This window comes from Alligator mississippiensis, chromosome 10 (assembly GCF_030867095.1).
Source record: "Alligator mississippiensis isolate rAllMis1 chromosome 10, rAllMis1, whole genome shotgun sequence".
Taxonomy (NCBI): domain Eukaryota; kingdom Metazoa; phylum Chordata; order Crocodylia; family Alligatoridae; genus Alligator; species Alligator mississippiensis.
In genome coordinates this window covers 57,257,646-57,284,606 of record NC_081833.1, presented here as the reverse complement: position 1 = coordinate 57,284,606, position 26,961 = coordinate 57,257,646, and the positions used below count along the sequence as shown (strand labels likewise).

Genomic DNA, 26,961 nt, shown 5'->3' with positions numbered 1-26,961 from the left:
AAAAAATCACTCGTGACCAGGTATTAACACATCCTTGGTGCTTTGATCCTTTCTGATAACGGGCAGATATATACAGAGATTCAGAGATGTAGTTGCATGAATACATACTGTACCTGTCCTCTATCCTGCTTGTTGCAAATGGGCAGAAAATCAAAACAAGCTAAATTCTTGCTCTCCGAGTAGTCAGAAGGGAAACAGCTAGGAAAATGGCTAGACCAATTCATAAATATGTAAAAAGGTTTAAAATTCACATAGCTGTAGAAATATTATTTCAAAATCTTTTTATTCAACTGTTATTCAGCAATATACAATACAGTTTATAAACAAATGTCTTACCTTGTTCCAATCTTTATTTAAAAATAAATATTATTGACAGTGAATATTAATTATGGTAGGATGTGCCTTTTTAATTAAAATGTCTCAAAAAGAAATAATTTACTTTAATTAAAAAACAGAAAAAAGGAAATCCAAAAATCTAAACACAAGAATCTACTAAAAATATCTCCCTTCTTTAGAAGGATTTTGACCCAACATCTTTACATAGTGTCATAAAGATAACTGCTCAACAGTTCGTGCAAAATGAATAGTCAGAGGGAAGGTTTAGAAAAGAAAAAAATATTACATTAAAATAGAGAACTCATAGGTGCCATGCACAGAGCAGGGCTTCACACAAGATAATCTGGAAACTAGATGCATTATTTTAGGTGGTTTACTTTGCTCAATGTCCCCAAAAATATGCTTTTACCCCCCGTGTAGAGTTTGCCATGCTTCTTTTTCAGTCTCTTTCTGTCCATCTTTAAAACTGTAGTTTTTATCAAGGATTTGTTTTCTTTTTAAATAGGTTCCTTTTTGTTTGGCTGAGGAATATTGGATAAAGTAGTCCATCAGTGGTTTACTAATAAGTGTATAAGCTTATGCAGTATTAACAGGAACATGTATAGGAGTGGGTCTGTAGCATAAATAGGTCCTGTACCTAGAAAACAGAGAGAGAAAAAGAGAGAAGGTTTATCTTCTATCTTAAACCACCACCCTCTATTCCAGTTACATACCTTAGTTTTTAACACAGATGAGGGAGAGATAAGGAAGGATTTATTTTTATCATTTCAGAACTAGCAGTCAAAAACAATGGTAGTAGTAAGGCAGCATCTTCAAGCTATCCAGCTTAACGTGCTTTTTCCCCCAAAAGCCAAATTCTACTTGGGTCATTTCATTATGCATTACTAATGGTATAGCCTAAACTTGGCTTCTGGTAGATCAGCAACTGAGAAGGCTATAAATACATCTTAATCCTGTATACAGTTTCCTGACAGATGACAGGTATCAGCAACCCATTACTTTAAAGGAAAATGACAAATGCTGTAGCTGGGCTCTGCAACATCACTTGATTAACACGACATACACCCATTTTGTTTGGAATAGGGACAGCAAGACCTTGACATTATTTTTTTTTTTTACCTTCCATAGAAAACAAGCAATATTTAAAGTTGGAGGAAGATATATATGTGTGTGTGTGTGTGTGTGTGTGTGTGTGTGTGTGTGCGCGCACACACACACACACACACAGACGGAGTAATAACAAATGGGAATCAGACGTGAAAGAATTCCATTAAAGTCTTTTTTGTCCAAGCTCTGCCAAGGGCAAGATTATTTTATTGAGTATGATCTCAAAGGTTTTATCCAAGTCAGTTTTAAGTGTCATAAATGATGACACTGGTCAGTTTTTCTTGGGAAATTTCTACATGTCTGTTAGCCCTCATAATTAATTGTTTTCTTGGTTTTAGAAACTTGTCTTAACAGTCACTTTAAAATGCCATACTTCTATTATCTTGTATTACCTAAATAATTATTTTCCTCTATCTTGTTTAGACCCTTGGGGCGTGTTCCCACAAGCACATGTGCAGTTTGCAGCACCACAAACTACATGTGGCGCACATACACACATTAGGCACGCTGCTAATTTGCAGTGTGGTTGGGGGGGTTTATACCAGGAGACCTGGAGTAAAAAATAACTGCTGCGAAAAAAACCGCCAGAAGGGGAGTCTGGCCAGCCAGAGCCAGGCTCTGACCCATATTGCTGCCACTGCTGCCCTAGGAGTCCCTCAGGATCCCAAATATGTGCTGCTGCTATTTGTCCCACAAGAAACACGTCTCTGGCATAGGCGCTGACTGATGCAATCAGCTATTAAAGGGCCAAAAAAAGCCTACTAAAGTGCCCAATCTATAAAGATGCTTTTGAGCAGCATTCAGGCTTCCCAAGTTTCTCCACAAACTAAATATTAGATACAGGAAACTCTTGTTATTCGCGGGCTCAGCCTTTGTGGTTTCAAATATTCGCAAATGCCAAACCTCAGGAGCTCCATGCTTGCCACCGGGCTCCCGCCACTGCCGGAGCAGCCGTGTCCCCCCCCCCCCCCCCCGGGCCACTGAGTTCATGAACACAGAGCCCTATTCATGGATTTTGCCATTCACGGGGGATACAAGAACGTATCCCCCGCGAATGGCGAGGGTTACCTGTCTGATATCATGTACAAAACTTTAACTAGATGAAGGCCCATTTTAAAACTATGATTTCTGTTTTGCAAATGATTCTCCGCATATGCAATTCCTTCCCATAAACTGTGACAGTAAAATAAACTACTTTCATTTCTTGAAACATGATAAAATACCTTGTAATTTTCTAGTCATTAGCAACCTCCATTACACAGTAATTATTCAGTAACTTAGGTTGTGGTCTCATATCCCAGTCCATTATGAAACGGTGGTGTCAAGATGCTTTGTTTGGAGGAAGCTCCAAGAACCATGTGGAGGATTGTGTGTGTTGCCATGTCTTTCAGTACTGCTCTAAAAACGCATCTTCTTTCACAAAAAATCTGCTTTTTGTGAACTTAGAATCATACTGAACTATACTTTATTGGTGCTTTTTACTTCCAGAAGTTTTGTAAGACCAATAAACTAAGACTCTATAAGCTGTATTAGGACCCATCATCTATTGATTGGTATTTAGCATATAAAAAGAACTCAGCTTGAGCCTCAGATATCAGATGAAGTTTGCAGGTCCAGTAGAAGAAACATCCTTTCGCTTGAAAACTGAGCTCACTAGTTGTTGTCAAGAAACAAAACCCACAGGAGCTATCCACTTCTATTGGCACAGGCCTTTTTCAGAAAAGGTGTCTTCAAAAGGGAGTGGTAGGCACCCTGTTTGGGAAGTGTTGGTCTTGGTTTGTTATGCAGAACTGAACAAAGTGCAAGTCTCTGAAAGTGTGTCCTGTGACTCAGGCAAAGGGAACGCTTGGAAATGTTTGGTACACAAGGCACCACTCTTCCTCATATTCATCCTTGCAATTACTTCATGATCCACATTTGCCACCCCAGCAAAAATGTATAACATAAAAATGCTCAATACCGAAACAGTTATTGCAGTTTTGAGACTGAGTCATGTAATTAAGAATTAACTTCCTCACTATCTAATTTCCAGACTCCAATGAGCATATGAGAAACCACCTTGCACAAATGTTGCCTGCCTTCACCAGTTATTGGCTTCTTAATTAAAGTCCTTCACAGCACTTTTGCGTAAGGGAGTACCTACTAAGCACTACCTAAGCAGTAAAAGGAACTTGGGTGCTATTTCTTTTTACAGAAAATCATTCACACATGCAATTAACTACAGTAACAAGAGAAGCAATTAATCAGATTGTTTGTAAAAGACATTTAAATGTGTCTAGAAGGAGGGAAGAAAAAGAGCATGGCTTAGACATTTTGACTGAGGATCCAGGAGTACTTTCTGGTTCATTTTCAGTCCTAAAATATTATGTTGTTGCAAGGGAGACAGAAAGTACAAATGAGCAAAAAGAAAGGTAAGAGGGAAAATTCAGTTTTACACATCTTTTTGCAGTGGTATACACTTAGTTCTATTTAGGAAACATCAGCCTTGACATGGGCAAGGGCCTTTGGCATTTAGGATGTATTGTAATTCAGAAACAAGATTTCTTGTCCCTCCTTACTGCAACAATTAGCACATATGGCAGCCTGAAGGGAGCGTAGGCAGATGTCATCTAGACTTTAGAGCAGCTTGCCAGGGAAGAGGATCAGCCAGTTCCACACCTGCACAGCGCTGAAGTGAGAGTTTGACTGTATTTAGCACATACAAATCTAAACCTGGGGAAAGCTGCAGGGCCACTCCCAGTGATCTTTAGATAAACAGGACTCCTGTTTGGAGGACTGCTGTCGTTAAATTCAGAGAAGAGAAAAGGATGCTTCTATAAACGGGAAAATTGCCCATGGAAATAGCACCTAGGAATTGATCCTGTAGAAACTCTTTTAACTGCAGTGTTCTTACAACAGGTCTCTTGAAGTAGTGCCAGCAGTACCGAGATAGGATTACTTTCATTGCTATGGTAATGATTATATGCAACTACATTCAGCAACTTCAGATCAGCCTGCTTCAGAAGATCATCTTTGGCCAAATTTAAATTCTAAGTAGTCCTAATCTGATTTCAAGCTTTGTTAAAGTCCTGAATTAAAACAATAATTAGCACATTTTTCTGTGAAAAACCTGTAATCTCCATTTTCAGTTACTCCCCACCTCTAAATTCTGCAGCAGGATTCAAGACCACAAGGACTGCTTATTCTACAATGGAATTGAAGGTAGTGTAAGAGTGACACTGGCTGTGATGGTCCTTTTCTTTTTCGTTAGGGTGATATCTTTTATTGGACCAACTTTATGTAGCTGGGATCAAGTTAGATGTAGCTGGGATCAAGCTTTTGAATGCAAGCCACTTTTCCTCAGTTCTCCGATCGCCAGGCACAGCATAGTGAAAAATAACAGAAGGGGGAGGGGTGAGAGAGAGTCTCAGGAGTAGCAGACACAGAATTAGCAGAAGACAGCTGATTACTGGGAGATCAAGGCCTATCAAAAGAGAGGAGGGTCATTCTCACTTTTCCTGTGTGGAAAAATTCAAGAGTGGAAGTAAAATATAATGTGTCATAAAACCAATATCAATATTTAGTCCTTGGTTTTTAGTGTCCAGCCAGTTTATGAACTGTTGTAGCATTTTAAGTAAAATAAGCCATTTGGTTTCTTGTTTGCTTGTTTCTTCCTAAAGGCATTAGAGGCAAGGATTTCTTTTTTTGGTGGTACCTTTTACTGGACCAACAATGTAGTTTGGAGAGACAAGCTTTTAGACACAGAAGGTACATTTACATGTGCATTTTAGTGCTGAGTAGACTAATTAGCTCTGCAGTAAAGCGTCACCGTCTATACATGCATTGGTATTAGAGCATAGTAAACTCATTAACTCCACTGTAAATAGTACTGTTGGGGACAGTACTATCTTACAGCAGGATCAGTTACTGCACTGAAACACACGTGTAGATGGTGACCGGCTAGGGGCAAGATTCCTGCCTGTCACCTAGTGACATGGCTGTGCCAGATCAGCACACTTGTGCCCCAGCCAGGCACTCTGTTGCTCTCTGCCACCACCAGGAGCCTGGGGCTGACCATCCCCCTCCTCCACTCCAGCTCACACTGGTGCTGTCCCAGGCATACGTGTAGACTGCGCCTGGGAGCAGTTTACTCCAGCTTGATCTGCTCCCGAGTTCATTGTGTCACCTTAATTTCACATGTAGATGCACCCAGAGTGACCTTCTTCATGTCACTTACTGAAGGCAGTAATTCCTCTTTAAATATTTAGGACCACATTCTTCTTTTGCACCAGGTCAATGACATGTGTAAAACTCCTCTGAGAGAAGAATCTGGTGCACAAGGATTTTGACATTGTATTTCAGTGGAAAAAGAGTTAGGCAATAACAACAAATCTGCAATGACTTGCGGAATAAATCAGGTGAAATCACACCTAACTTGAAGGGAGGAAAGAGCTGCAGAGGATAAGACCCAGATTTGAGGGTAGCAAATTACTATTCTGAGGCTCCTGATCAGGGATGCCTGTCTCTCTGAAGTTACTCCTGAAATGCAGTTACTTGCAGTATGATGTTACATTATATTTGTTGATTTTTTTTTGATATATTTGTTTGATATTTGTAAATTTGTGGTTATTTTGTTATTGCTATTATGGCAACACATGCAACTAAACATATTCACAATTTTGTTGTTTTCTGATTAAAGTATTGTACATGGTTTAGAGGGAAAGCATACTACAGCCAATACACATAAGAAAATGGCAACACCCATTCTTACAAGATCTTTCAGCCCTACTTTTTTTTTATTCTATGGCCAAACTTTATGTGCGCACCACTCTCCCATCTTGGGGAGTCTACATCATGAAATGCAACATTTTCACTGTAATTTTCTGTTGAATGCACTGTTTTACACAGGTTATTCAAAGAATTTGACCTGTAACAGCTTATCCAATTAAAAACCAAACCAAACCAAACCACTTTTAACCAAAAATCTTGTGATATATGAGAAACAGGGCAATTCTTTCAGTTGCCAATATTGGATATACTAACAAGAAATTCATTCTGTCTGTTATTCAAACTTCATTCTGGAGAAAAATGTTTGAGGGGAATCTTAAAAGTTCTTTGATTCTTCTTTATGATGCAGTGTAATATAGGAGTTTCTCGAGGCTTTTGCCATAAAATACAAAGTGGCCAACATTCTCCTATTCAGCCACAACAGTCACGCTCGAAGCTGATAGAAATAAAGTGTTATTCTCTAGTGCCTCATCTCAAATGAGTCTGTTGGTCAGTTGGTTTCCCCTTGCACAAGCATCCAGTCACAAAACCCACTATTGGCCTCTACTGGCACTCTTCTTTTTAAAAATCAAGAACTGAAAGTCCCATAGAGACTATTTTCTTATCCCAAAAGCTTCAGGCATTGACAGAGGTATGTTGCTGTGAAGTTTGCATCTGTCACGCTTGGACTTTAGACAAGCATCGACTTTTGTTCTTCAGATCTGTCAGTCCCAGATCTTCACAATCACTATACTTACAGAGGAAGCTAATATGCTTAAAGAGACACTATCAAGAAACTCAAAGTCACACATTCTTCCCTACCATCTTCCACTGTATTATGCACCCACCTGTTCAGTGGCAATCAAGTGAGACACTCCCTGCCCCAAAAGTTTATTATATTAGTAAAGAGAAAAAGACTCTTTGAAGCAATGAAGTCTGGAACCTGGCTAGAACCTGGAAATGCTATTGTACTATAAATTCATTTATAGTAAGTCATCCATAGCAATTTAAATCTATTATCCTTAAAATATTGGCAGGAAGATTTTTTTGTTGATATTTGCTTGAAATGTCAAAAACCCAGAAACAGACACCAGCATCAGTAACAAACTAATCAGTTTAGTTTGAGTTTTCAAGCAGAAGAAAAGCAAAATAAAATGAACAGCATCAAGAGGGAAGAGTAAGCCAGTTGTGAACAATTATTTCTGTGTTTATATTTTAAGATATTATTAGTAAAGAGATGCTTTAAATATTGATTGGCTTGATTGTGTTCTCTCATTCTAATTTAAATTTGGGTTAACTACCAAAGTGAACGGAATTACTCCAGCTTCAGAACAGGATAAGGGAGAGAAAAATGAGGCCCATGAATTTTAACCTGGCAGTATCCTGTTACATAAATAATTACAGTACAGTGTATACTTATTTAATTAAGGGAATGATGGGTTACACTTCATTGGAATTACTTTGCAGTTTGGGATGTCATTCTGCAAGCTGAACACATTTTAATTCTATCCTTCAAGACATATATCAGTATAGCACTGCTTTATTTTCATTGAATTCTCTGAAATGCTGAATGCTGCAGCTGCTATCCTAGCTTTACTACTAGTCACCAAGCACTTCATCTGCAGAGTGGGGCAGTGGGATTTATTCATACTCTTTAATGTTAATGGGCTCTTTCAGCTAAATCCTGGTATATATATTTTTAAAAGTGATGCTGTGCTAGACAATTAGTTCCTGTACCTGGTGCTGTGGCAGTTGATGCCTTTGATGACTATCTGAACTCCACTTGTTTCTCGTAAAACAGTGACCTTCGTGATCTGACCTGTGTGGATGTAATCCCTGCATACCCCAGCACTGCCTTTGTGTAGAGCAGAACCAGTAACTCGATTCAGGTGATAGAAATGTGTTGTTGGGCACCTTTCTAAGTCACTGAATAGGATGAATCCACATGGAACCACATGAGATGAAACATGAAGTAACAAAGCTGAATTTTCCACCCACTGAGTGCGCCTCCACTTATGATTAATGGAACTTTTTAATCCTCTTCTATGACTACTCTGTTCACTTAACACTGGATTTATGTTCATACACTGCTAACATTGTCCACTACCCTCTTCTCTTCTAATGCCATGTTTTGCAAGGTTCCTTGCAGACCAGTATCTATAGCTAGGTAATAAAAAAATCCCCAATTCTTATTATGTGGCTATCTGATGGAGGCTTGCCTTTACTTCATCCCATATATCTGTCACTCAAACTCCTCAAGAAAACGTAAGTTAGTTTTATTTGACAATGAACCCTGCTTATTTTCCAAACCCTCCATCATCATCTTGAAGCTCTTCAGTCATGTCCAGTTCACCCCTCATTCCGCTCAAACTCTCTTACTATCCCAGTATATCCTTAATGTACTTATCAGAAATCCTTTAAGTACTTTCTCCCTTTAGTTAGAGTTGAAGTGCAAAAATAGCCTTAATAAGTATCACAAAGTTATTCTTAACCCAACTGGGCAAACTCAAAAGGTTTCAGATAAGGTTGAAGCAGCACATGAATTATTTAGTATGTACCTGGAAAAAAAAATCAAGATTCACCCATCACTAGTGCTAATAAGGTCTGGTAATGGGCTGAACATAAATGTGAGAAGTAGCACTGATTAAAGGAGATGTAAAGGGTTTTGCAGAGACTGTATAGAGCTATGCAAGGCATATTTCCAACACTGTTGAAAAAATGTTTCTGTGAAAATTTAGACCTTGGCAGACAGTAGTTGCCTTTTATTTTGGGTGTTTTTCATATTACCTCTAAAAGCCTCCTTTAGCAAATGGAACCTGATGGTGTCTTAGGTACACCTGCACTGAACAATGCAACATTGTGAGGAATAGCCAAGCAAGTTCTCAACCACCAAGTTCAGGTACCGAACAACTGTGGTAGTGCTGTGCTTCACCTAGGGTGCTATATCTTGCTTCTCATAAAAAGATGTGCTAGATACTACAGTAAGAAGTGCAATTAGAACCCTATGCTGTGAACTCCACTTAGTCACGTATCAGTTATGTGCATAATTCACTTAACTGCATAACATGATCCTGATGCCAATTTTTTGCCTACTGCTTAAATTAAAACACTAGTTAACGCCTTACTTTTTAAGCACATAAGCTTCTTAACTGAATAGGAATTCTTGGCCCCACTGCCTACTTTGTAATGTAATTGTACACTGTCTAACTCAGTGGCTCTCAACTTTGTTAGACTCAAATCACCCCACAGAAAATGCCAGCTTTTGAGATTCATTCTTTTTCTTGACTACAGAAAAAAATATTAGAGCAATTCTCCTGGAAAAACCCCAAATACCACAACAGGTCAGGAAGTGTTTAAGGTCATCGATTCCTTCCTGAAATCTCTGGGCTTATCCTGTGAATCATGCTAACACACTGCATGACACCCTGCAGCATCCTTGATAGGACCTCAAGGCACTCCAGGATGCTGTGGTACCCTGATTGAAAACCACTGGTCTAACTGCACATCTGGTGAAACTGACTGGGAACCAAAATTCCCCAGGTTTCTAAACCAGCCCTGAGATGGCTAGGTCCATCAATTTCAAGGCTGTTATTAAAGATATAAGACATCATGAGACAAAATTAGGAGCCTTAATGCGGTGCAAAAAGCTACAAGTAAGCTATTCCTATAGCTAATGAGCAATACACATTCACGTTGACTGTGGCAAGTGCATTTTTTGGTTAAGTGCACATGACCTTTTCCAGTCTTGAGGCTGTGCACTCATACAAAGTGCATGGCAGCTAGACTAGAGGGCGGAGAATGCCCATGCAAGGAAGCAATGGGGAAGTGAATGAGCAGATACACATAGCCTTGGTAGGCTGCTCCTTCACAGTGCTAACATTTTCTAAAGAATTCCAATTCTTTGCTGGCAGTCGATTTGTTTGAGTACCCATGGGATAATACAGGCACAGGAACTGCTAAAAGAAACATAGTATAATGCATGTTCCTCGAGGCACTTTCAATGATCAAAAGTGGATTTCTGATCACATTAGAGCTCGTTACAACCAAAATTCCATTAATGCTAAATAAAATAGTCACAAAATATTAGGACTGACAATCCTTTGCTGAAATACACATGGAATATAGGTCAGTCAGTCAGTTGCTCAATTACTCTTTATGGAAGCCTTTACATTTTCCCTTGGCTGGTGTGGTATTTGGATCATCTGAGAAAAAAGATTACAGGATCAGATGAATCATTGGTCCGATCCAGTGTGACAACTCCTACATAGCACACTGGTTTCCATTTTTACCTTTTCTAACAAACTCATTGACAAACAGAAAGAACAGACAAGTTCCTGGGCCATGTCCAGATGAACATGGAAGTACAGTATGCGGCACCACAGACCCGTCTGCAGCACCACACACTGCACATGCAGGTGTTCCCTGTGCTGCTGCCTTGTAGTGTGGGGTTTTTTTTCTGACACCAGGATCTCCCAGGGTCAAAAAAACCTGTGCCTTAAAAAAGCAGGGAGGAGCACATAGAAGCAGCACGTGCTGCCCAAAACTGGAGCTTGGAAAAAGCACCTGGAAGGAGCACCAAAAAAATGCAGGAGCCCCATGGCTGCAGCTCCCTGAGGCCCCCAAAACCCCAGGTAATGCTGCTGAATCCAGTACAGTTCCTGGTCCCAGACTCCTCTACCCCACCTGGGGTAACCTGCCATACACCAGAATGCATTCCTCGGGAACAAGAAGGAGCAGCACAAGGTGTGTCACTGCTTCTTGTCCCCGGTGAAACAAATGTTTGCACTTGTGTGGATGCAGCCCTGGGTTTTACACATTTGGCAGAATGCATGCAAGGAAGGGAGTATGAAACCAAGACAGAATATCTCGTCCAGCTACACAGGATTAATATGCAAATCCTGTGTCAGTAAGCTTGGAAAAAGCCAGCTACCATGGAAAGTCTCAAGGGGATTGTGAGTGTGTTTAAACAAGTTAGTGTGCTCTTATTTCCATATAGTCAATTGCCCTTTATGGCAGGCAGGATAGGAATGGCTTCACAGGGCAGTCTTAAGAAAAGACTAACTCTGCTTTGCAGAAATACGAACATATGATTTACAAAGTGCTGAATCAGGTACAACTGTTGCATCTAGGAAAGCCCACAACAGCTGCTCAGCTGGTTAAGCGTGAGTAACTGCACTCTCAAACGCATTCTGAACTGAAGACACATCCACACCAGTTGTTCAAACACTTCAAATATGTGCTCTTAGGGACCTTAAGGAAAGCTTCCCAAATCATCTGCAACTTAATTATAACAGATTCTAATATGAAATATTAGTAGAGGCAGTATCAGGAAAGAAGAAAAATATGGATCTTTAACACTTATGGTATAGCAATTCTTCTTACGTGGCTTGTGCAGCTCAGGTACTTTCATGAGAGACTGCATTTAAATATGTCAATAACTTTCGTCTTTTGAGACCTCAAGTCAGGCTTTTCTTCTTGGCCAATTAATAGGTCAGATTTTTGCTCTGCTGTCTTGTGAATAAGTATTTTGGTGTGGAATGAAGACACCAAAGTCAGATAAAAATATACTGCTATGGTTATGTTCCATTTATACAGCTTCCTACTGTGGTATAACTATGTAACTGCCACTATAACAATACTAAATTTGTTCTGTATTTCAATAACGTGGAATTAAACACGGCTTTTTTCCCCCCAGGAAAGACTACTGGTGAAAGATTGTTTGTTCTTCAACTGAAAGATGTAATAAGACAATAAATTTTCCTACTGGTAGTAGCAGAGGTGTTACTGTAATAGCCAATATTACAAAATCTTTTTGTACCTGGTGTGGTGGTTGCCTCTGAATAAACCCATTACTTTCAAACCTGAGCCCGCAAAAATCAGGAGCTAAAAGCCCCAAATTATGTTATGGTCTTAAAGACAAGGAGAGCTCAGAAAAACAAGTTTAAGATTTTTTGTCATTTGCCTTCTGGTTTATGAGTCTTTTGAGTGCACTGTCACATTTCCAAGCTTTCCTCTGCAAGGAAATAAAAGCTGAGACATATTTACATGATTCCAAGACCTGGAGCGTTAGGAACAACACCAGTTATTTTAAGACTCACACTCAATTCTCACTCAGTGACTCTACTGTATTAAGCATTAAACCCAGTAGTATGATTAGGCACATCAGCAGTGAACAAAATTTTACAGTTCCTGGGCCTGATACTACTGTCCCTGGAATGGCTTTGTCTTCAATACAAGCAGGCCTTAGATGTAGCTGTAATTATAATTTCAATCTGAATAATTGAAGTCAGGCAAATCTTAAAGCAGATTTATTTAGGAATTTTCTGGAAGATGATTTTCATACCTTAAAGCAGCAAGTAGTAGCTGCATTAGCAAAGTGCTTGAGGTGTGTCTGTGTGTGTGTGGGTGGGTATGTATGTATATGTATGTAGGTATACACAGACTTATTTTCTACAGTTTGTGACAGGACACTAGTTGTGACAATGGGGACTTTCACTGTGCCCAGTGGCTTAGAAGAAAGGTGCCAGGATAACAGTTTTCCCTAAAGAATAGTAAATATTAACATCATAGTACACTTGTTAGGGCAAACGCATAGACAGAATATAATACTGCATGATATTTTTAACCTGAAATCTCAAAACATGGAGGCAAAAAATACATGATGATTCAGATTATGAGCACTTGAAAGAGCTGATTTTTAGATCTAAAGCTAGTAGAATATTTGAATGTTTATCAATCTACACCTGAGTATTTTACCACTGACCAATATAATGACAGGTATCTAAAATGAAAGGCAGGGTAGGTTTGCATAGTACAGACTAACTAAATCAGAGGTGAATAGCATAAACTTTTGTAAACTGAGGGTTTACTTCATCGGATAGTCTGTAAGGTACATATCTACCTTGTCTTCTGCCTGACTTTGGACTAATCCAGTTACCTACTTCTCTCTAGGTATTAAAGATATCATCTTCCCAATCAGTGATAGATATCTAAGAACAACCTCAACGAGTGTTAATTTCAAGGTTAGCATATTCCTAAATAAATGTTCTGCTTGACATATTATACTGATCTATGGAAATATCTGAGCTGGCCACAGGATGTCATTGTAACCACTTGACTTTGTAAACAAGCTTCCTTTCTCCAACCCTGGCACAATAATCCATGCATTACAATCATACTGGCTTCTCCACAGAACATTGCTGTTGTTCTGCCAAACAGCTCTACTTTCCAGCTAATACAATTGCCTCCCAACTGATAACAGCCTAGCAATATAAAATACTTGGTTGTTAACTGCTGTTGTGACAAATAATACTATTTTGCTGACAACCCCATTTTTTCCAATACAAACCCACTTGAATTGCTTATTATTGACACATGGAACTGGTATGCTATTATCTAATTTTAAAAACACATAGTAAATAGCAATTGTGAACCTGCCACAACACTCACAGCTTTAGCAGAGCTAAATTAAAACCTATAATGAAGCCATCTTATTACTAATACAATCCTGTCAGACTCTGGTAAGTAAAAGACAAACTACCTTCTTTACAGGACTATTATAAGACCCATTTTCTAGCAGATCTACTATACTTTTGCCTTTCAACTACAAACCCCACTACAGTTATACTGTTTATAACTCATACAGCTTAATACACTGCTTATACTTCTTTACTGTATCAGCATGAGGAGTATTAAATTTATGGAAATGATTTAATATTAAAATACAATCCATCCCCAGTAAGTTGTTGGTTAATATGCTAATAACTCTGTAGCAATATACTGGATGCTTTGACTATGTATATTACCCATCTCTCGTATACAAAATACTGATTGTAAGCAAGGAAGTGCTACACATTAAAGGTCAATTTGCAAAACAGCTACTAAAACTGTCCTTGAAAAAACTGCAAGTGTATTTGTTTGCCTGCACAAAAACCTGCTTATGTCCATGCAAATATATAGTTAGATACATAGACATCTGTGCCAACAGTTTTCCACATACTAATATCTATCTTTCACTCACAAACGAATGCACGGGCAAGTATTATGGCTACAATTTAGAAGTCTGTTAAAAAACCTAACCCCAAAATTGTATGGCTCTCACTTCAGCTAAAAAGAAATAGGGACCTAGTTTCTATTACTTTTTAAATACTTTTTCTTATTTACAACTTAAACACATTAGATAGATAGATAGATAGATAGATAGATAGATAGATAGATAGATATAGATTTATTTGCCATAACTAACTACAGACCAGCTCAGTTTTGCCTATATGGAGCTCTAGGGAACACGGGCATTGCATGTAAATAAATCACGTTTTGTAATAAGAAAACAGCATAGTCTAATACATTTCTACTGCAGACCTTGAGAGACACTGCAGTAGAGTCCTTGCTTTTGTCCAGTCTATGAACTGATCAATATTACAGCACAAAAAACAAGCATTTGACCTCACTTGTCCCTACTGGAAACCAAGGGAGTCCTTAATTTTCCAAGCCTTTAAAAATGCTAGGGATGTGTTTTTAAATGAGAAATTTCTTTTGCATGTTTATTACCCAATGACATTTAGAAGCTCTGTCTTCTTTCAGTTATGCCAGTGTATTCTGCTATCGTACTCAAAGTAAAGGAAAAGCTGATGTGATTTGTGTCCTATTTACACTGTGCAATGGCAATGGTCAGTTTCTTGGGATGGATGTGCTGTCTTATTAAAAGCATTAAGGTGGGTAAAACCAGTGTGGACACTGGAAAGCTGGAAGGATGGGAGATGCAGGCTGAAGAATAAGTTACATGGACTCTCCTTTCCATTATGAAAAGTTAATGGGTAGAGTTAAGTTAGCTACACGGGGAGCCTCTCTGACTGGCAAAAGCCAGCAGAGTTAGAGACACAAAGTGTGTTCCTTAACCATGATGGTAAATAAATCCTAACCTGAACCCAAAGGCAATCTGAACAGAGGGCTTCCAACAAATCAAAGTGCTTTTATTCTCCAGCATCTTTGTCCAGACAACCTATCTTCTACTCCCCAGCCCCTATAGCAGGCCCTAACATTCGCTTACGAACATTCCTCGCTTTCCCGCTGTGAATTGTTACAACCAGATTCTGTGGCTCCGGGCTCTGGGGCAAGCCACGGCATGCCAATGCATACACACTTCTGACTCTTGGTGTCACCAAGAGTTCTGCATGCAAAAGGACTGCAGAATTGAGCATTAAAGCTGGCCACATCATCTCATAATAAATGTTCCAATAGATACTATAAATATACATGTCTCCAACAATAGATATGTTGGAGGATAGGGTGAGCAGAGTGACTTAGACAAATGCCAGGATGGGCCAAAACAAACCTCATGAGGTTCAGCAAGAACAAGTGCAAAATTCTGCACTTTGGACGGGACAATCCCATGTGCTGGTACAGGCTGGGGGCTGACTCGCTGGGCAGCAGCTCTGCAGAAAAGGACCTGGGGGTTACAGTGGACAATAAGCTGAATATGAATCAAGAGTGTTCCCTTGTTGGGCTACACTGGTAGGAGTGTTGCCAGCAGGTCAAGGGAAGTGATTATTCCCCTCTATTCAGCACTGGTGAGGCCACACCTGGAGTACTGTGTTCAGTTTTGGGCCCCCCACCATAGAAATGTTGTGGACAAATTAGAGAGAATCCAGCGGAGGGTGACAAAATGGTGAGGGGGCTGGGGCACAGGACTTATGAGGAGAGGCTGAGAGAACTAGGCTTATTTAGTCTAGAGAAGAGGAGGCTGAGAGGGGATTTAATAGCAGCCTTCAACTACCTGAAGTGGTGTTCAAAAGAAGATGGAGCTAGACTGGTCTCAGTGGTGGCAGATGACAGAACAAGGAGCAATGGTCTCAAGTTGCAGCAAGGGAAATTTAGGTTAGATATTAGGAAGAATTTTTTAACTGGAAGGGTAGTAAAACAACTGGAACAGGTTACCCGAGAGGTTGTGGACTCTCCATTCTTCGGGATTTTTAAGACCCTGGCTAGACAAAGCCTTGGCTGCACTGATTTAGTGAGAGACGGTCCTGCTTTGAGCAGAGAGCTGGACTGGATGACCTTCTGAGGTCCCTTTCAACCCTAATTTTCTATGATTCAATAAGGTACAAAAAGCATTTCTTGAGCGTCCAGCCACCAAAAATTTTCTGCAGTTATTTTTTTCCTTATTAAGGAACATGCCATCTCTTCATTGAGTTTGCATCCAATATGCTTGAAGTGCTGCAGGAAGAAGTAGTTTCCTGCTCTGTATTCTTGTCTTTATTTATTTTATTTAAAGGGTTTTACTTCAGAGCTTTGGAGACAGAGATCAAACAACTAAGTGGAATCTGAAGCTGAAGTTTGTTATCTGCATTCCAAGCACAAGTTTTCTTAAAATTTCCCTCAAAGCCAGTGTCCAGATGTTATTTGGTGCACATTTTAGATATTATTTGGTGGAATACGGTGCAGAAAAATCTGTCTTTGAGAGGAACACATGGATCTATCACTTAATCAGACAATAGAATTAATCTTATGGTTATGGCACTAAATTGAGATTTAAGAGACTAGAGTTCAGTTTCCAGATTTGCCATACCCTGGCCAATTACTTAATCCTTTCTCACAACATTTGTATATGTTGTTAATCTAGACTGGACACTGTTTAGGGATGGGCTGTGCAGTCTAATGTACTGGGGCCCTGAACTTAGCTAGGGACAGATACAGTATATACATTATAATCATCCATGTACAGAATCTAATTATTGAAGAATTAGATTTGGGAGAACTGGCACAGCGGGGAGACTGGCCACGGGTAGGGCCTGCGGCTGCAGGGGAGGATCAGCAGCGGGTGCAGAGGCAGTGGAGTGCAGGCAGCAGCTGCGGCTCTGACTCTAACCCAGGGTCGGGGCTAGAGCTGGAGCTGAAGCAGCTGCCTACCCCACACTGTCTCATACTCGACTCTGTCATGGGGGACTTTCCTCCCCAAGTTAAAAGGGGAAAAGGACTCATCTACGCAAGACGTTTAGTATGGAATAGAATAATTAGCTCTGCAGTGTAACATCTTGGTCTACACATGAAGAGCTATTAGGCTGAAGTAAACTAATTAACTCCTCCATAGTTTAGTATGGCTAGAAACAAATACTACCCTATGGCAGAGTTATCTACTCCACTGCAATGCACGTGTAGATGCTGACTGGGGCATGAAGGTGCTACAGTGTGGGGCTGCCTGCTGGCTAGTCCTGCACTGTAACACCCTCAAGCCCCAGCCAGTCCTTCTGCAGCACTGAGATGGGCTGGCAGGCTTACTCCTGCAGTCAAGACACTGCCTCCCTGGCTCAATGTGCTGTGGTCCTGGGTGCAAGTGTAAACACTGCACCCAGGAGCAATAAGCTCCAGTGCAAACTGTGCCAGAGTTTATTGCGTTGCACTAATATTCACATGTAGACATGTCCACTGAGCAAGAAACAGACATACTTTCAGGATTATTAATGCTCCATATGATGTTTTACCTCGGCCTCCTTTTTTTTTTTTTTTAACAATTTTAAAATGTAACTTTTAATTTAAGCATTCAATTTTTTAAAATATATTTTTGGAGCTGCAGAGCTATTATAAAACTGCTATTATAGGGGTCTGAAATGCTTTTGGGCAGAGTGACAAAAACACCTGCAAACCTTGATTTGTAAGATGCTGGCATGCTGGGGTAGATGGCAGGGGATCTGCGAGGGGACAGATCCTTGTCGTGGCAGCGCAAGCCTGGCCTCTTTCCCACTGTCCACCCTAAAGCAAGCGTGCCAAGCAAAATGCCTTTGCATGCAGTCTGGCACCTGCGCCAGGGGTTGCCTACCCTTGCGCTATTATAAATAATGACACTGGCTATATATCTTTGTCTTTCTTACAACCCACATAGCAAGTTTATGATTTTTACATTGATTTAATCCACCTTACTGGCAGACAAGCAATAATCTCTCCCTTATATCACATCTTTGGTGTCTGTATATATTAATTTAAATATTACTGATAATCTTCCATTAGTGCAGCTAGTATCTCTGACACGGTACAACAGCTTTGTTATGTTAAATTTGTTGTCTTCCATATTGAAACAAGTTGATCTGAATTTTATACCAAGTCTGTGTTTGACTACCTGTCCCACAGTAGATTCTCTATTTAGACCTAGCTTCCTAAGTGAAACTATGTGCCCCATAGAACAATTGTAACACATCTTCATTTGTTCTAATAAATGCATTTTAAATAAAATTAGAAGATGTAAAGATCTGCCTTTTTGCCTTGGGATGCATGACTGGGGCTCCAATTAAAGTCAACAGGAGCCCTGCAAGCACATCTGAGGGCAGCCTTTTATCTCTAATCAGAGTTGTTGGAAAACAATACATATGAAGCCCTACCTACTGCACTAAAGCTACTAGGAAGCCTTCTACACAGAGGGATAATAGGACTGGGAACCAAGTAATCAAACATAAATTAGCCCATACCATATGCTCAGCTTTCAGACGGAATTCCTTAGTGAACAAAATGAGAAATCTACTTCAAAAGGGATGGCCAGTGTAAAAACTGATGGAGCTGGCCCATTTTTGCTTTATTCAGTAACAAAATCCCCATGCAATTTAAGAGAAATAGGATTAGTTCTTTTATAAGGACAAAAAAATCTTTAGAGTATATATATCAGAACATTCAATTATATAATTTGCGTGCACACATTTTTGGCGCAAAATATCTGTACGTGCCTAATTGATATTGTATTTGTTTTAGAAAACCAGAAGAAGATAAGTAGGCATATGTGCTCTACTAAATTGAATAGGTTGTGACACAGATATTATTTTATTGTCTAGCCACTGCTACAATAGGAAGCTTAACATACCACACAGCTGACACACTATGCATTTCATTTATTAAAGGCAGTATTTCCACTGAGTGCTGTGAGAACATCGATCTGTTTGTTTAAAAATATTTACAGAATATAACCCAAAGTATTTACAATATATTGTTATGGACTTATTTCCACCAAAATCCAATCTGTGTGTTAGGTTGGTAATATTTTATTATAAAACAGCATGTATTGATAAGTCAATGAAATATTGCTTTATAGGATAGCATTATGGGTAGTTGCATTGAAGAACACGGTTCCACATGTACAATAGGATCGGCAAGGCAGCGTTCTATGCTATCAGCTTTAGCTGATATATTAATGAGTTCATATTTACCCTTATTTTCTCCCTGCTTTCCTCCTGTATGTGTGACATGCAAAACACTTTTCCTGATACTTAACTTCTGCTCCTTACTGACCTTTCCTAATCCATTCCCTTGAAAAATTACCATTAAGGACTCCCATCCTTCATGGGTCTGATAAAATGTGTTTATTAGTGTACTAAGAAAATACCAAGAGCACACTATACTGGACGGAGGAAAGGAGCTGTACTTTTGGATGTTAATGGCATAGTGGTGCAGCAGGAAGTATGCATGCTTCCTCTGCATGTACTGCATCATTTACTAGATCCAAACAGAGGTTTATAGAAATGGAGTAGCACAAGTTCACAGTGCAATTTTTACATCCCTGATCTCACTCTAAATTTAGCAATTCATTCTGGGATTTAGCTCAGGCAGGAATGCCACTGCAGACGTCTCCAAATACCACTGCTCTGCTCCTGCCTTAGTTTTGCACCATTTGTACATGTTTATCAGTCTGTGCTCCCAATGGTCTTCTATGTGCATAACACTCACTTTCCCGCTCCCTACTTTCTTTTGTGAGAATCCACACTATGGGCACAGTATGCATAGTGATGTTGGAGACCCTTACATGAGTTCTCTTGAGCTTTTTACACCAGCTATTTCAAAAATCTTTTATTTCCACAGTTTTTACCATACTGCGTGCTCATAAGCCAGCACACGTTTTGATCCTGCAGCCTCATATGCTTGTGTGTGTGTGTAAAGTTTTAACTCATTGCAGAAGCAACAAAGATGCTGCCATGAATGAGTAAACTCAATAGAGGGCTTCTTGTTTGAGAAAGAGAGAGAGAAAGAAAAAGAAGCCATTCTTTAGTGCCCCCTCCCTCCCTTCCCCCTTCCCCTCATAACCAGATCATCCAAAATCTCTGCTACCAAACATTTATTAAAGAATAGATTAGAAGCTCTGTAATTCCAGAGTGACATTTCTTCAAAAGTGTTTTAAAACAAGAAATTAGCGTTTGTCCAAGATGTTGGTAGTGTTAAGTGAGAGCCCTCAAGAGCAAAACCTTCTATTTCTCCACAAAAGCAGGCAAAACACATGCACGAATGTGAATTTGCACATCAGTATTATACCTATGAGCCTTAGTTTGTGCAGTAGGGACCACATCTAGGATGGAGACAGGTCATTCTGCATCTCCATTCAAATCTCTCCCACTCAGCACTAGTGTTTTTTAGTCTGCAGACACCAGTTAAGCAAATTTGCAAATGGCTACTGAGTTATTTCACAGGGCTGGACCTGATGATCTCACAAGGTCCCTTCCAGCCCTAAACTTCTGACAATCTGTAAACACTCATCACCTATTAATACTTTCAATCACTACCAACCCAGCATATATTTAAAACCATAACCTAGAGGTCTAAGTCTGTAGGTTACTATGTCCTGAGCCATGCTGAGGGTCTCCTTCCAGCACTTACGTTTTACTGTCAGAATCATTTTAGGCAGACTGGAGTTATGCAAAGCTGAGAAAACTATAACAGATCAAAACAGAATTTTTTGTTGGGTGAATCAAATGGAAGAAAGGTATGGTATCTTTCCAAAAAACACCAACATAGAATACAACACCTGACATCTCTGCCTGTAAACAAAAACAGTTGCTGTAATGCTTATTGTAGCAGGAGGCATGCAGCAGTCACTAAATCTACCCAAGCTCTCTACAACCACCTCACCTTTGGGCCTGAAAGGTACCTGGCTTGTTCACCACGAGATGGCAATGTTCACTGATGCTAGTGCATGCAAAGAGGATGCCACAGCAGGAAGCTTGGCTTAGCCTACTTTGTAGAAGCCTCCAGATGGAGACACTCCCAAACAAGGGCTACAAGACACCTTTCAGCTTTCCACCATCTTTTCCACTTAAGTCAGTCCATTAGCTCTATATCTGGCTGCAAAGCTTACTTATATTTTATTTTCTGGAAATTAACCTAGCCTCAAAATGAGACAGCAGTGACATATCACCTAACCATAAGTATGCAAAAAAAAATTAGGATACATATCATTTTAGATGATCTGGGCAAGGGATCTTGCCCTAACAAACGCATCTGACATGCTCTCTTGGCTGCACATGCTCATGTCCATCTGTTAAGGTGGAACTGTGCCCGTTTCAGTTCATATGCACTATGCAAACAGTCTGCATAAGACTACGCAGCATAAATATTACCTCTTAAATAACAAGAGCTGTCCTTTTGTCAGCATTGAAAAAGACAGCAACAAAAGGCTTCTTGCTCTTCTACGCATCTGCTAGACTTAGGTCAACAGTGGAAAGAGAGATTTGAAAATAACAGGGCTATCTGTGGCTTCTGAAAAGACAATGCATACGTTTAATCAAAAGAGCAGCTTGTCACCACTCTGTAGTTCAGTTCAATTCCTTAGGGTCATTGTCTGCTACACGACTGTCTACAACCAGGGGCAAATACAGCTCATTTTAAGAAGGAACGTTTTCATTTCTCTTCAGGTGTCACCAACAGTCAAATGGAAATGTCACCCTGACTAGCCCAAGTGGTTGGCCGGCAAAATGATACCTAATATTTCTTCCCATGATACAAAGCGAACTCTACAGTTTTCTCACTGCCTCTCTATAACAAATCCACTTGGCTTTCTGAAGTCATGGTGGTAAAAGTCATGGAAATCAGACCGCCACTAAACTGTAGCTAGCTCCTGCACAGTGATAACTGACATGACCTGTTTCAATCATTGTGAGCCAAAACCTATAAATGTTTGTTATCCAGCAAACAAACACAAACACATCTGCATAATTCCCTTCTAGGGCAGTAAATATTTCAGGTGTCCTCAGTGCTTTCCCTGAGACGGCTCAACTGTCAGTAGCACCACCTCAGTGTGCAGCATCTTCCCTACATACATCCCTTGCTTTACATTATTAGTTAAGAGAATGTGTACAAGACATGAACTAGTGCTAGACCAAGCACACAGTACTAAATATTTCTGACAGCCTCCACAATGTAGAACGTTACGGCTTTGAACCCAAATGGGGAGAGCCTACTGCCATTAGTGTAAATGAAGGGATATAACTGACTTCATTAGCAACAGAATTGGACAGCAGTACAGTAATATTAAAGTTAAAAGAAGGTTTTTATGTCACTTAAGGCTTTAGTGTTTGATTAACATTTACATTTGCAATCTAACATGTAATAACGTAATGATTTCAACAGCTGAAATGTAGACTCAATTACGTAACAGCTGAAGTTTTAGGATTTTTCCATCTCAATCTTGCAAATTGCCCTCAATGGGGCCTAGGGTTAGCTCCCACAGCTCAGCTTGTACACTGGGGCTTCATTTAATAAGCAGCTGTCGATGGAGTTGCTCTAAAGAAAGGTCCTTTTGCTGTTCCATTTGGTTACCACTCTTAAAAAATGTAAGGACAAAGCCAAGGGTAGAAAAATTACTATGCAGCTGTGACATCATCTACTTCTATACTTACATAAAACACTGGTCCTAATCCTACGCCCAGTGAAGTCTTCCACAAAACTGACTCCAAAACAGGGCAGGTGAGACCCTTTAAACTTTGATCTGCGGCACGTTCCACGATGCAAGTCAACCTCTTCACCTGCTTACCTATTTGCAGAATTTGGCCCATAATACTAGCTCACTGAAATTCCTTTCCACGGCAAATCAAGCAGTCTCGTGTCCATTTTAAACAGGATCCCTTAAGATTATTTAGAAAAACTACCACAATAAATAAAACCTCTGAATTTTTCTATGGCTGCTTTCGCCAATGCAACATTCACAACCGCCTGCCCTTTTGGTCAAACACTACTGTCGCCCAATTTTAATCACATTATTTTAAATGCAAGTCACGTCTATCTAGATCTTTGGAAAGGTACCTCTGCTGCAAGCCTCTGCAAGGCACCGGGCAACCAATCCCATACAGGGGAGGTGTGTATTACCCTAGGCCACCTCTTCATTGCAACACAAGCCCGAAGCAGCGTGCCAGCGGTGGCACACACAGCTGGGGGGGGCAGTTAGGAAAATGATGCAATCCTCCAGCAAACCCTAATCCCTGCCCACCCCCGGCCTCGAGGTCTGGGCGCTGAACCCCGGTGCCCTCGGCTGCAGGCGGGGCAGTGCCGCCTCCTGGTCCTCCCGCCGCCCCGCCAGCCCGGCCCCGCGCTGCCGCGGCGGCTCGCTGGGTGCCGCTGCGCCTCCACCGCCTACCTGAGCCGTGCTGCTGCCGGAGGATGGCCGCCTTGCCGGGCGGGGGCGAGGCCGACGAGGCCGCCGCGGTGGCGGCGGTGCTGGAGGCGGCGGCCGGAGCGGAGGCGGCGGCGGCGCCCGGGCCCTGGGGCGGGAGCAGGCGCTTGTCGGGGCCCGGCTCGGCGGTGGCGCGGCCGCCGGGGCTGTGGCGGCGCGGGCCGCTGCTCTGGATGTGCGACACGGCCTCGGCCGCCTGCATGTCGGGGGGCGCGAAGCGCGACAGGACGCGCAGCAGCGCCTGGGCTTTGTGCTCCTGCGTCTCGTCGTCGCTGTAGTCCGACACGCGGCACTCGTACGCGCCCTCGTCCTGCCGCCGCACGTGGGACAGGCGCAGCCGGTGCGAGATGTCGTTGCCCTGCACCCGCACCGTCTGCAACACAGCGCGCTCAGCGGCGGCCCCGCGCCCCGCACCGCCCCGCACCCCGGCCCGCACAGCCGCTGCTGCCCCTGCACCCCGCCGCCTCCGCCCCGCAGCGCCGGCATGAGCCCCCGGGGCACGGCCGGGGCGGGGTCCGCAGCCATGCGCCTTGAGGGGGGGGGTGCACGTGTGTGTGTGCACGTGTGTGTGCGCGCGGGGGGGGGCCCGGCCGCACCCTCCAGGGCAGCGCAGCAATTGGCTGGGGCTGCGCGCGGAGCCTCCCTCCCCCCTCTAAGGTGACAGCAGCAGGACTCGGGGGTGCCCCCAAGGGAGGGGGGGGGGATGATGCACTTACGCTGATTTTAGTTGCGTCCTTATTTGTTACCTGGAGGGACAAAGCAGAGGGGAACACGGTTACCCGCAGTCGCAGCCGGCGGCGGGGCCCTGCCTGGCTCTGGAGGGGGCTCGGGGCGCGCACACGGACGGAGCCCCCCAGCCAAAGACCCTGCCTCGAGGGGGGAGCAGCGACCTGCCCCAGCCCCTGCCGCGTCCCCTTGCTCGTGGCCTGGCTGGGAGAGGACACGCGGTGTTTCTATCCTGCGTCTGTCTCTAGCCCACGCGGATCGCTTCGTTCCGGGCTCCAACCAACCATCCACGTGCAGGGTCTCCCGGGCTGGACACACAGACACCCCCAGCCAAGCTGCAGGATCCCCTGGGCTGCACAGACAGACACCCCCACAACCACAGGACTGCAGGATCTCCCGGGCTGGGCACGCTCACACCCACCCACCCACCCACCCACTGGCCCGCAGGATCTCCCGGGCTGGGCGCGGACACCCGCCCGCAAGGCTGGTGCCTCCCTCCGTCCCCGCAGCGCAGAGGTTTCTAGCTGGGCTCCCCCAGCTCAGCACAAGCCTGCGCACGCCGGGACCCGGGCACCCTGGGGCCGCGGTCGGCCGGGCTTTCCCGGGGCCGGCTCCTGCCAGCCCCGGGGCGCCCTTCCCCGGCGGGGGTTTGGCAGCAGGGCCGTGCCCGTCCGTTACCTTGCTCCTGCTGCCAGGGGCGCTGATGGCCAGCTCGTGAGCCAGCTCCCTGGCTGGCTCCTTAAGGTACCACCACTGGATTTCCAAGGAGTAAGAGGTGGATCCGCTGGCCCGAAAAGCGCAGGGCATCTCAATATCGTCTCCCTCCCTAACAGTCACATCTTTGGGAACTTCGGTGAATGTCGCTGGGAGGAGGAGACAGAAGGACAAGGGGCTGGTTAGGGGGGGATCAAGCCCTGTCCGTGCGGTCCGAGCCGCTCCCGCTCCCGCTCCGCGCGGAGATCCTGGTGCGCCGGCGCTCAGCCATCCATCGCCCGCAGCCCCGGCTCCCGCTCCGGGCAGGGGCCACCGGCCGGGCCGGGTCGGGCCGGGGAGGCGAGTAGGGCGGGCCGCCCCGCAGCATCCGGCCGCCCTGGGACCAGAGCTCCGGGTCCCGGCGGTGTCCTGCGTCCGAGAGACGCCCCCGGTCCTTCCAATGCAGCAGCGTGAAATCCCGCAGCCCCGGCTCTGTTTCCTCCGGCTGGCGAGGGCTTTGCCCCACCGAGCCCGGCGTCTCCTTTCCATCCGTCCAGGGACACGGCGCTGCCCAGAGCCTCCAGCCCCCGGCCGGCAAGGTCCCCTGCTCCCTCCTCTCGGGGGCGAGGGCTGGAGCTCCTGACCCAGCCCTTCCCCTGCCCCCTGCCCGCGCTCCCAGTCCTTCCCGGGGGGCTGCCTGCCGGAGGAGGAGGAGGGAGGGCAAAGTTGGCTACTTACCATCGGCAACGAAGAGCAGGGGTGCATTGAACATCAGGTAACAAAGGGCGCCGAACAGCCCCCGATTTCCCATTTCATATATGTCGGCTTCAGAGTGAAGGGCGAGGAGAGAAGTCGGCGCGGCGCGGTGCGGTGCGGTGCGGCGCGGTGCTGCGCGGTCAGCGCCCGCCTAGGAGATCTCCACTCCCATGGCCGAGGGGAGACGCGGGGCCAGGGCCAGGGCCAGGCTCCTTCCCGGCCCCCGAGCTACCCTCTGGCGCCTGCCGGGGCCACGGGCGCCTGGCAGCGAAGGTCCCATCCACGCCGCGCGCTGCCGGCAGGTGCAATCCCGGACCTGGCCTCGCTTGTCCCCCGCCCCGGATTCAACTTCCCTGCGCCGAGCCAGGCGCGGGGCTGTCCAGGGACAGGGGCAGGATCCTGGGCTCCGCTCCGAGCCCCATCACACCGGCGCGCCCGGTCCCGGTCCCGGCTGGGGCAGCCTCCTCCTCCTCCTCCCGCCGCACCCGGGGCGGCTCCGCCCGCTCGGCTGCCGTCGGGGGGCTCCGGGGCCGGGGCGCCGCCGCCTCCTGCCGCCCGCGGGCTGCGCAGTCCGGCCGGGCACGGCACCAAAGGGCTTTTTCTCCGGCGGCTCCAGCCCCCGCGCCGCTCCGCCTATGAGAGGGGATTTCGCGAGCTGACGTCCCCGCGCAATGCACCGTCCCGGCCACACGCCGAGGGGACTGCGAGCCCCGCCGCCCAGCCCAGCCCAGCCCAGCCCTGCCCAGCCCCCGGGGCCGAGCTGCCACCGCACAAACAAGTCGTCAAAACAAGTCCCCTCCCTCCCTCCCGGCCGCCGCCACCGCCTCCTCCCCCGGCGCCGTCGGGCGGGCGAGCGCTGTGCAGCCGCGGCCCGGGGCTCACCTCGGAGCTCGGCTGCGGCGCGAGCGCGGGGAGCGGGGGGAGGACGGGCAGGCACGGCTCAGCTGCTCCGGAGCACGGCAGATTTCCGGTCGGAGGGGGGTTTCCTGCCCTCCGCCCGGGGAAGGGCCGCCCTTCGCGTCCTCGGCTCGGCCCCGGGACTCCGCGCGCTCCGCAGCCCCGGGCTCCCCCGCGCTCGCTCCCGCTGCGGGCTCCCGGGGGGCACCGGGGGCAGCGCCTGCCTCCCGGCGGCGGGGCGCGAAGCCGGCCCGGGAGGAGCTGGAGGGGCAGCCTGCGGTTCCCGG

General features: G+C 44.4%; 1 protein-coding gene across 1 annotated transcript; it reads right to left on the bottom strand.

Annotated features, from left to right (window-relative positions):
* Nucleotides 1-264: 264 nt before the first annotated feature.
* VSTM2B (V-set and transmembrane domain containing 2B) lies at nucleotides 265-26,749 on the bottom strand. Its single transcript, XM_059713816.1, has 6 exons — nucleotides 26,660-26,749; nucleotides 25,760-26,410; nucleotides 25,007-25,191; nucleotides 24,319-24,348; nucleotides 23,567-23,975; nucleotides 265-973 (listed from the first exon to the last, which is right to left on the bottom strand). The coding sequence occupies exons 2-6, from the start codon at nucleotides 25,830-25,832 to the stop codon at nucleotides 885-887; spliced, it is 786 nt and encodes a 261-aa protein (XP_059569799.1). The 5' UTR covers nucleotides 25,833-26,410; nucleotides 26,660-26,749; the 3' UTR covers nucleotides 265-884.
* Between the last annotated feature and the right edge of the window lie 212 nt (nucleotides 26,750-26,961).

Excerpts from the sequence above, each read along its gene's own strand:
- VSTM2B (XM_059713816.1), bottom strand. The coding sequence starts at position 25,832 with ATGGGAAATCGGGGGCTGTTCGGCGCCCTTTGTTACCTGATGTTCAAT. Across the intron at positions 25,192-25,759 it reads CCTGCTCTTCGTTGCCGATG|CGACATTCACCGAAGTTCCC; the intron begins GTAAGTAGCCAA and ends TCCTCCTCCCAG. Across the intron at positions 24,349-25,006 it reads CCCCTGGCAGCAGGAGCAAG|GTAACAAATAAGGACGCAAC; the intron begins GTAACGGACGGG and ends TTGTCCCTCCAG.